The sequence below is a fragment of the Poromitra crassiceps genome (genome assembly GCF_964638095.1).
Source record: "Poromitra crassiceps genome assembly, contig: HAP1_SCAFFOLD_373, whole genome shotgun sequence".
Taxonomy (NCBI): domain Eukaryota; kingdom Metazoa; phylum Chordata; class Actinopteri; order Beryciformes; family Melamphaidae; genus Poromitra; species Poromitra crassiceps.
This window is the reverse complement of record NW_028152031.1, coordinates 138879-149442: the sequence shown is the minus strand read 5'-3', so window position 1 is coordinate 149442 and position 10564 is coordinate 138879. Positions and strand designations below refer to the sequence as shown.

At 47.3% G+C, this 10564-nt stretch overlaps 1 protein-coding gene and 1 pseudogene across 2 annotated transcripts; both read left to right on the top strand.

Annotated features, from left to right (window-relative positions):
* Positions 1 to 864: 864 nt before the first annotated feature.
* Positions 865 to 5056, top strand: LOC310770789 (N-lysine methyltransferase setd6-like; annotated as a pseudogene). The gene is made up of 8 exons: positions 865 to 945; positions 1294 to 1438; positions 2105 to 2246; positions 2536 to 2730; positions 3151 to 3280; positions 3523 to 3718; positions 4426 to 4562; positions 4868 to 5056. The product of its transcript is annotated as an N-lysine methyltransferase setd6-like (transcript).
* Positions 5057 to 5198: 142 nt separating this feature from the next.
* On the top strand, positions 5199 to 10166 carry LOC310770788 (histone-lysine N-methyltransferase, H3 lysine-36 specific-like; the record flags this gene model as incomplete). The annotated part of the gene is made up of 12 exons (XM_083663494.1): positions 5199 to 5291; positions 5402 to 5452; positions 5571 to 5802; positions 6315 to 6471; positions 6570 to 6775; positions 6903 to 7015; positions 7111 to 7380; positions 7529 to 7645; positions 7766 to 7907; positions 8077 to 8186; positions 8515 to 8722; positions 9412 to 10166. 12 exons carry the CDS (start codon positions 5199 to 5201, stop codon positions 10164 to 10166), a joined length of 2454 nt encoding a protein of 817 aa, XP_083519620.1.
* Between the last annotated feature and the right edge of the window lie 398 nt (positions 10167 to 10564).

Genomic DNA, 10564 nt, shown 5'->3' with positions numbered 1-10564 from the left:
TCCACCAGAGGCTGACCAACTGTAGACAGCTCTTTATATAGCGCAGGTGACGTCACACGTATGAACTCACCGACGCCCCGCCCATTGTAGTATATATATATATATATATATATATATATATATATATATATATATATATATATATATATATATATATATACACACACACATATATATACTCCAACACAGCCGGAAATGAGCAATATTCCCTTCAAAGTATAAGGTATATATATTTTTTAACATCGTTTCATTATTATTATGCCTTTATTTTGAAAGCAATAACCAGGGGAAAACCCCCGTTTTGTATTGTGGCTGGCTTGACGCTGGTCCCCATGATCTCCAAAACAACAATAAAGTAGGAGAGAGAAAACATGGCGAGCGGAGAGGAGGCCACATACTTTGAACTTTGATGTAGCCTAGAAAGTTCGACAGCTTGTCTACCTGCCAATTTGTGTGAACTAGCTCATCTTATCTAGGCCCGTTTCACAGCAACCGTTTTGACGTGGCAGCAGGATGTAAAGCAAGCAGGTATAACCTATAACAGTAATGAGGGCCCTGGCACTGGAACTCCTAAATGGAATTGAACCATTTGTGTGTGTGTGTGTGTGTGTGTGTGTGTGTGTGTGTGTGTGTGATACCTGTTTTACTTCCTGCATCAAATTGTTTGCTGTGAAATGGATCCTAGCCCCATAATGTTACGCTATGTTCTCCGTATACACTCTGGAACTAGCGTCACACAAACTTCCATAAGTCAGTTGGGGGACTCGGCTGTTCAAAACGCTCTCCTACCCGTCTCTGACGTCCGATTGCAGATGCAAAGATATAATGATGTTTATAATATCCATGTGACTCCATTGCTGACAGGTAGACGAAGGCTCAGAGCTCAAGCCTCTGCAGAACTTTCTACAATGGTGTGACCGAGTCGGCCTAGTGCTCAGCAATAAGGTCATTGTTCTCACAATTTACACAATAATCTCAGATATCCTTTTATGTATGTAGGCTATTACTTAACCCATTGATACCTGATGCAGCATTTGCGTGTATACATCCCTCATTTGTGTGTGTATCCCTTTAAGACTGCGAACCGCATTCACGCGGTTCGCGGTCTTAAAGGGATACACACACAAATGCTGCATCAGGTATCAATTTTTTAATCTGTCAAATCAACATGTATATATGTCTGCCTGAATCTGTCATTCAAAAGAGGTAGAGCCTGATATACAGTAGGTAGAGCCTGATATAGGTGAGCGAACATCATTCCTTGAGCTGGACGTGTCTCTCTCTCCCTCCCAGGTGTATGTGAGCAAAGAGGGGACAGTGGCAGAGTATGGCATGCTGGCTAAGGAGGACATAGAGGAGGGGGAGGTTCTGTTCACCATCCCCAGATCTGCTCTTCTCCACCAGGCAACAACTAAGGTCTCTGCCCTGCTGGAACAAGGTGACAACAAGCAGGGGAAGAAAAGCATGAACGGACCTATATACTGATATTTAACGAAATTGCTCACCCTAAAATCCAAAATACATATTTTCCCTCTCCCCTGAGTTGTTATTTATCCATCTAGAGATCATTTTGTGTTAGTGGCGCTCGGCCTGTGGTGCTCAATTTGCAAAAATAAAACATTTGAAAAGCTCAACAGCAATGTCTCTTTCCAGAAACTTTCCAGAAATTATGACCCGGTTACTCAAGATAATCCACGGACCTTGTTGTGAATGTGAGCAGTTTCATGTAGGAACTATTTTCTTTTGACCAAACTACACCCACTAGCTGCTAGCTAGCTAGTTCTGACATGAAACTGCAGCTAGCAGCAGCTAGCTAGTGGGTGTAGTTTGGTCCAGAATAGAAAATAGTTCCTACATGAAACTCTCTATGGAAAAATCTTTAGGGCCGATATCTACAAAACTCGGGCAACTAACACAAAACAATCTATGGATAAATAACACTACGGGGGAGAGAAAAAATATGTATTTTGGATTTTAGGGTGAGCTGTCCCTGCATTGGATGTATCATGATAAATACCATGTATGTAGTATTTCTTCCCCCAGCTACATGTGCGATTGAGGCTGATCTCACTGTCTCTACGCCTTCTCTCTCTCCCCTTCCCAGACAGGGCCTCTCTGGAGAGCTCGTCGGGCTGGGTTCCCCTGCTGCTGGCTCTGCTGTATGAGTACACGAACCCGCGGTCCCAATGGAGTCCCTACCTCTCCCTCTGGACTAACTTCAGGGCGCTGGACCAGCCCATGTTCTGGTGAGGAACAGTCTTCAATCAGTGTATACGTTTCCCAGCAAGAATGTCTACCTCCTGAATTGATTGGTTTGAAAGTAACAAAGCAAATTTACTGATGTAGATGTAAGCTATATTATGGTGTTTCTGCACTGCACTTCCCAGAGGTCAGCTGTCAATCAAACAGTGTCTCAATCAAGCAATCAATTAATTAATGAATTCCAGGCCTGTCTAACGTGTTTAGAAGAATGCTGCTGTTCTGCGCTCAGTATTTGAATTCTAGCATCCTTCACTTGATTGCTTCTTGTCACAGGTCCAGAGAGGAGAGATCCAGCCTGTTGAAGGGAACATGTGTTCCCTAGGCGGTGGACAGAGACCTGGCCAACATCCAGAGGGAATACACAGACGTGATCCTGCCCTTCATCAGCAGACACCCGGATCTCTGGAACCCCAGCACACACACCCTGGAGCTCTACACACAGCTGGTGGCCTTTGTCATGGCCTACAGGTTAGCAGGCAAGAGACCAACCGCGTTTGGGTTAGGGCTGGGCATTTTAAGTCAATTCAATATTCAACTACTCTCATCAAATTTTGATATATCATATTACTCAAGTACTTGCAAAACATACAGTATAATTAATTATCCTACTGGAAACACACAGGCGGAACTAAAGTTTGCCTACGCCAAACAGTTAATTTTGTCGGTTGACTGAAACACACAACCAGAACCAAAGTTTGGCTACTAATTTCATAGGCTATATGCCTGTAAGAACATCTCTTACCATCTCATGTTTTCACCTTTATGTCAATTGGCCAACAACAGAAAACGGCGGTCTTCAACTCCCGGTTCTGAATGAAATGACAAGTCACAGTTACAATCACAATAAGGGAATCTTCATCTTCACCTTCTCCTTTCTTATCGCTGTAGTTTCCAAGAGCCCCACGAGGAGGAGGAGGACGAGGAGGAGGAGGCGGCCCCCAACCCACCGATGATGGTTCCTATGGCCGACATGCTTAACCACGTGTCGAGTCACAACGCCAATCTGGAGTACACACCGGTGAGGGGACACGCCCACTTCGTTATAATTAGCTGCACGCACGCACAACCTCTGAGTGTCACTCGCCAAACGTCAAATCTAGTCGCCAATGGCGCTTGACGGATGTTCATTTCGGGCCCTGCTTTCTTTTAATGAGTGTCCAACTATGTCTTTCTCTCTGTCTCGTAGTCTGATTCCCTTCTTTTTCTGACCCATATCCTCTCTTCTCTCGTTCGTTCTCTTACATCCTGTGTCTTTCTCAGGACAGTCTGAAGATGGTTTGCGTGCGCCCCATTCGAAAGGGGGACGAGGTATTTAACACCTACGGCCAGATGGCCAACTGGCAGCTGCTGCACATGTACGGCTTCAGCGAGTCGTACGCCAGCAACAGCAACGACACCGCCGACATCCCCATCACCAACCTCTATAGAGTCTGGTCCCCTCCGGGACTGTCCTACAGCAGGTCAGTGACAGTCAATACAAATACCAATGCTCTCTGTCCTTTTCACACCATATCAGCAGGCTGCAGTCTTAGGGCCTGTGTGTGTCCACCTAGCATCTTTTTCCGACGTTAAACGCTGGGAGTGCGCTGGGGAGCGCTGATCCCAGCTCACAATATACAAGGAAGCAACGTTAGTTCAGTGCGGTAGGAGCTTGATAGCTGACAGCTAGCAAGCTAACAACACAGGTAGGTAGGCTACGCTATTAAAAGCAGTAAGCACAACACTCACCAGAAATATTAAGTGTCTAGCCAATCTGCTCCCACAATTGAGCCTTTCTGTCTCTGTTGCGATAGTTTCTCCATATGATTAGTTGCCAGAAAAGCAGCACCCGACACCAGCGTCTTTCTGAAAAGTTAAATTATTCTCAGCTGGGAGCGCTGGGAGCCGGCGCACAAAAACCCGGAGCGCTTTGAAATAGACGCTGGGTGCAGCGCACTTCCTATAGACGTCCGTGTGCGCTCGCATACGCTCTCCCCCCATTAGAAACAACTGAAAAAAGATGCTGGACCTGAGGAAAAGACGCTAGGTGGACACAGGCCCTTAAAGGAGAATTCTGTTTTTTTTACAACCTGGACCTTATTTCCAGCTTTAAATATGATTTTTAAGTCACCACAAGTCAGCCTTCCTCTAAAACGTGTCCTCTCCCTCCTGCTCTCCTCCCAGGTGTTCAGTCTGATCTGGACGGGCAGCTGGTGGAGGAGAAGTGGCGGATGCTGTGCGAGACGGTGGGAGAGGACAGAGCCTTTATCTTCGGCAACCAGGGCTGCCTCACAGACACGGAGCTCCACACCACGCTTAAGGTGAGCGAATACACACAACAGTGCTGTTTACATGTATTGCCTGCATTTGTACTCAAGTACCGGTACTGAATACTGGACAAATCTCCTTAAATTGCTCTGGCATTCATTTATATTTCATGAAAAAAGCATCTCAATTGAGAGCCTTGCAGATCGCCTCGCAACGCTCTATTGATACAATTGATACATATATACATATGTATATATATATATATATATATATACATATATATATATATACATATATATATACATATATTGATACAATACTCTATTGATATTGATACAACGCTCTCGCTCTGCTGCAGAGACCCCAGAAAAAACCCATCTACCTCTCAAATCTGGTAAATAGATACTTCAGTGTGCTGCGTATTGTCATCGTCATCTTAACTGTGCTGCGTATTGTCATCGTCATCTTATCCAGTATCAACTATCCTGCAGTACCATGTAGAATAGGTGGCCGCTGCAGGCCACAACTCTTTATTGAGTTTGAATAGGTAATGCACACATTAGTCACATGACCTTTGTGATATTCTTTATTGAGTTTGAATAGGTAATGCATACAGTAGTCACATGACCTTTGTGATATTCTTTATTGAGTTTGAATAGGTAATGCACACATTAGTCACATGACCTTCAATGAACCAAGACCGAAAGAGGCCGAGGAAGCTGTCCCACAAGGTTCTGGAATGCACCATAGAAGAAGTGTCTGCTACTCCTCCAAAGAAGAAGGTGTGTTGCCGCTGAGAAAGAGACGAAGAAGAAGAGTTCCAATAGACAGTTTGGAGTAGTTTTGAAACTGTTGCTGTATTTTCACAACCTGTTCTGTCTTTGCTTTCTAGGAGTCAAAGAGAATTACCTCAGAGGTCAAGAGGGTCGTCACGGACACTCAGGTACACAAGAGTACACAAGTTGAAAATTAACCCAATAAAAAAACATGTTAGTTAGTACCCAAACAGTGTGATGCCACAATTATACACTCATAACACGATGACACCTTGCCATGGACAGGTTGCATCTGTGAAGAAACAAAAGCCTGTGCCCAGCACATCGTCTGCCCCGGTCACTGCGGTCCCGCAGCCTCCAGAGAGCAGCGATGTCCTCCTCGTGGCCGCGTCTCCCAGCCCCCCAGGCTGTAAGACCCCCAAGCAGGAGGCAGACACGGAGGACTGCAGCATCGGGGACAGACAAAACGTACCCAATGGAACACTAACTCCCAAATCTGAGGTCTGCACGTCGCATTGTTCAGTCAGTTCAATTCATAACGCTCGGTGCTTATGGTCATAACTCGTCTTATCTAAAGGGAAACAGAATCTTTCGTTGGAGGCCTTTCTTCACTCTGCATTCCTCATCTCTCTAGGTGCTCGCTCCTGGTCTCAATGACCTTGCTTCCTCCAGTTGAGAGCTACTGTATTTCCACAGGGTTTTTATCAGGATGTAATCTGGATAAAGTCATTCATCCTTAGATGACTGTAACTCTATTCTAGCATCGATCAAAAGTCTCAAACTCTCGCATCTCTCGTTTTACAATGTAAAGAAGATGCTGCGTGTCATCACCGGCTGAACAAGAATGTCTGATGTTACAAAACAAATTCCTGCTTTTTCATATTAGCAGCGCAAAAATGAGCCACAAAATACAGTTGTGCACTGGTTTTGTTGAATAGTGTAAAGACGGTAAAGACGGTAAAGACGGTAAAGACGCTTTCCACTTTGTTGCCGTCTCAGTGATGTGTTGTGTCTTGCTGCGGCCTGCAGGGGGCAGCCTGCTGTGCTGTGAGGCCTGTCCTGCTGCTTTCCACCGGGAGTGTCTGAGCATGGAGATGCCCGAGGGCAGCTGGTTCTGCAACGACTGCAAAGCTGGGAAGAAGCCTCGCATCAAGGACCTCCTGTGGGTCAAGTGGGGACGTTACAGGTAAGGAGAGAGAAATAGTCTCCCCCTGTTATTGATAGTGGTTCTCTTCTCACCAAAGGCTGATGAACATTTGACCCTGGGGTCTCTCATTGCTCAAGGTGGTGGCCCGCAGAAGTCTGTCTCACCAAAGACGTCCCAAATAACATCTTGAGGATGAAGCATGAGGTGGGAGAGTTCCCGGTGCAGTTCTTTGGCTCCAAAGACTTTGTGTGGACGTACCAGGCCAGAGTCTTCCCCTACATGGAAGGAGACACGCAGAACATAGAGAAGATGGGCAAGGGTGCTGATGCAATCTACAAGACAGGCATGTAGCCTATTAACTGTCTTTTTTTGCAAGTGCTCGATTGAAAATGTTATTACACATTTTTAGTTCAGTTGGCTCAAGTTATTATTTTAAATAGTTTAAGTAAACACTGTATCTGTTCTTGTAGCCCTGACTGAAGCAGCAGAGCGCTTCAAAGAGCTGCAGGCGGAGAAGGAGATGAAGCAGCTTCAGGAGGAGAGAAAGAATGACAAGAAACCTCCTCCATACAGACACATTAGGGTAACAGCGTATCAACAAAAACACACTTTGTTAGACTGACCAATAATAACGATAACATGTGACGCTTAAGAAAAAAAACTGTGCCATTGTCTCAGGTGAACCGACCAATCGGCAAGGTGCAGATCATCACGGCCGACCTGTCGGAGATCCCGCGCTGCAACTGCAAGGCGTCCGACGAGAACGCGTGCGGCGGCGACTCGGAGTGCATCAACCGCATGCTGATGTACGAGTGCCACCCTCAGGTGTGCGTGGCGGGGGAGCGCTGTCAGAACCAGGCCTTCACAAAGCGCCAGTACACCAGCGTGGAGATCTTCAGGACGTTGTCCCGTGGCTGGGGCTTACGCAGCATCTGCGACATCAAGAAGGTAGGCAGCCCGGGAGAAAGCCGAGAGAATATTTTTGATAAATGTGATATGAACTATCCACATTTTCCTCGTTCCCTTCTGTTTGACCATCTCTTCTTTGCTCGCTCGCTTCTCTCTCTCTCTCTCTCTCTCTCTCTCTCTCTCTCAGGGGGCCTTTGTGAACGAATATGTGGGAGAGGTGATCGATGAGGAAGAATGTCGAACCAGGATCCGACATGCTCAGGAGAACGACATCTGTAACTTCTACATGCTTACACTGGACAAGGTGAGTCTGAGTCAAACAAAACAACGTGGTGCACGCCGGGGGAGCAGCACACACCATTTGTCATTCAAATGAAATGCTCGGTGCGTGTCCTAAGCCTACACTTGTACGTTGTTATGTCAGGACCGGATCATCGATGCCGGGCCCAAGGGCAACCAGGCTCGCTTCATGAACCACTGTTGCCAGCCCAACTGTGAGACTCAGAAGTGGACTGTGAACGGGGACACCAGGGTGGGACTGTTCGCTCTGCAGGACATCGCAAAAGGTCCCAACTCGTTGTCTTTTTATTGATCATATTATTATATCATATTATATTATATTATATTATATATTATATTATTGATCATTTATATTATCAGTGAGTAATATCAGAATGCAGATGATTTTTGTTATAATCTGAGTACAGTGTGGAGCTAATGCAGTACATACAACAGGTGTGGACCTGACATTCAACTACAACCTGGAGTGTCTTGGCAATGGGAAGACTGTGTGTAAATGTGGAGCGCCCAACTGCAGCGGTTTCCTGGGTGTCCGACCGACAAAGGTGAAGACTCACATTTCAACACTTTTAGCTCGGCCTGATTGTGATATTGCTGTCAGACTACACCAAATACATAAAACATTTGGGAAAATAGTAAAATTCCCCCAAACTACTGTATCTCTGAACTATCTCATTAACCAGATCACACACATTTAGGCTATTCTATGTGGTCTCCTTTTGATAACTAATGTAATATTGTTTCACTTCCATTCACTGAGCCTCCCCTGAAACTGCTTGGAGGCACCCCCCCCCCTCCCCCCGGGGAGGCCCGCCTCCCACTTTGAAAACCCCTGTGTTAGACCATCTTCTGAGCGTCTTTGTCCATGTGCAGAACCAGCCGTCTGCAGAGAAGCTGAAGGAAGGCAAGAAGAAGGTCCCTGGCAAGAAGAAGACCAAGCAGGAGGTGACCAAGGAGAGGGAGGACGAGTGCTTCAGCTGCGGCGACGGGGGACAGATCGTGTCCTGCAAGAAACCCGGCTGCCCCAAGGTCTACCATGCCGACTGTCTCAACCTGGCCAAGAGACCTGCAGGCAAGTGGGGTGGAGATGCTTCATTGTATCACATGCAGTTCTGCCAAGAAGGCTTCGTACCTACTATTATATTATACTACTAAAAATCTGTGATTTTTTTTGTGTTTTTATGACCAAGAACAACACTGGCAGGTCTCTGGCACAGCTGACAGTGGTCTGTAACTGACATGAATAATGAAATCACATTTTCACAATAGAGACACTAGCTGATTAGAGTGGGGATCCAACTGAGAATAGGTCATACATCATCATGCAAAATATTGGAATAATAATACTGCTTTGCCATTTGCTTTTTTTGGCTTTAGAACAAAAAGTTTTGCAATGCTGATGTCTCACTCATACTAGCACGGACCTCCATCAATGAACAGTTGAAAAAAGGTCATCATTTTGGCGTTTCTACAGCAGAATAAAATGTAACAAAAATTGCGGTTAATTTTTCTGCCCCCACGACACATGGACACATTTTTGTATTATGATATATTGAATTTCAATATATTGTCCCATCCCTAGAAGCCAGAAATCTCAGCACCTGGCTAAACCATTGGTAATCATTAACAACCCTGGCAACCCTCTGCAGTTTATTAATGTCATTTTTATGCTATGGGACAATAAACATTGTATTTATTGCACCTTTAACCTCAAAATGACCAAATCATGTTGGCTTATCATGAGCAATAAGCGTGAACTTGTGTCTCCAGGGCGATGGGAGTGTCCGTGGCACCAGTGTGACGTGTGTGCTAAAGAGGCGGCCTCGTTCTGTGAGATGTGCCCCAGCTCGTACTGTAAGGAACACCGTGAAGGCATGCTCTTCATCTCCCGGCTGGACGGCAAGCTGTCGTGCAGCGAGCACGACCCGTGCGGCGCCGACCCCCTGGAGCCGGGCGAGATCCGCGAATACGTGCCCGACGACGGGAGCCCCGGGGCCGCTGAGGCCCTGCCCCCGCCTCCCTCCCTGGTCCCCGAATCCAGAGCCGACTCTGCCGCCACCGGCCTGCCCTCCTCCCCCCCCGACGGGGAGGAGCGGGACCCTCCCCCTCGCCTCTACATCAACACAAAGACCGCTACCTCGCGTTTCTTACCCTCCAGCAGCAGGTCCTACCTTGCGGACAGAACTGAAGGGTTCTCCTCTCCTTCCTCCTTCTCCAAGGGCGAGAAGGAGGACGGCGAGGTAGAGGACGGGGATTTGGACGAGTTAGAAGTGGAGGAGGAGGAAGATGAGGATGATGAGGACGAGGACGAGGACGACGAGGACGAGGACGGCGACGACATCGAGGAGATGGAAGTCGTGGTAGATGAGGAGGATGAGCAGCAGTACGGAGGTGAACTGGTGGGGGAGGAAGAGGAGGAGGATGAGGAGGGGGATGTGTATGACACTTGGGGGGACTACGTGGGGGACGACACCGAGGAGGGAGAGGTGGACGAGTGGTGGAGAGTGGAGGACGATGACAAGTGAGCCGGCTCGCCTCCCTCTTCGGACTCGGCCAATCCGCTCCCTCGAAGCCACTCTGCTCTCGACAGAAAAACTAAACGTAGGAAAAGACTATACAGTAGAGTTTGTTGGTTTGGTACCTAGTTGAGTTTGGTACTCTCCCCTCCTCTCCTCTGGTTCCCCCTCTCCCCCTCTGCTCTCCTCTCTGGTTCCCCCCCTCTCTCTCCTCCTCTCTCTCCTCTGGTTCCCCCTCTCTCTCCTCTGGTTCCCCCTCTGCTCTCCTCTCTCCCCTCCTCTCCTCTGGTTCCCCCTCTCTCCTCTCCCCTCCTCTCCTCTCCTCTGGTTCCCCCTCTCTCCTCTCCCCCTCTCTCCTCCTCTCCTCCCTCTCTCTCTGGGGGTTCCCCCCACCCACCCCCATCTGC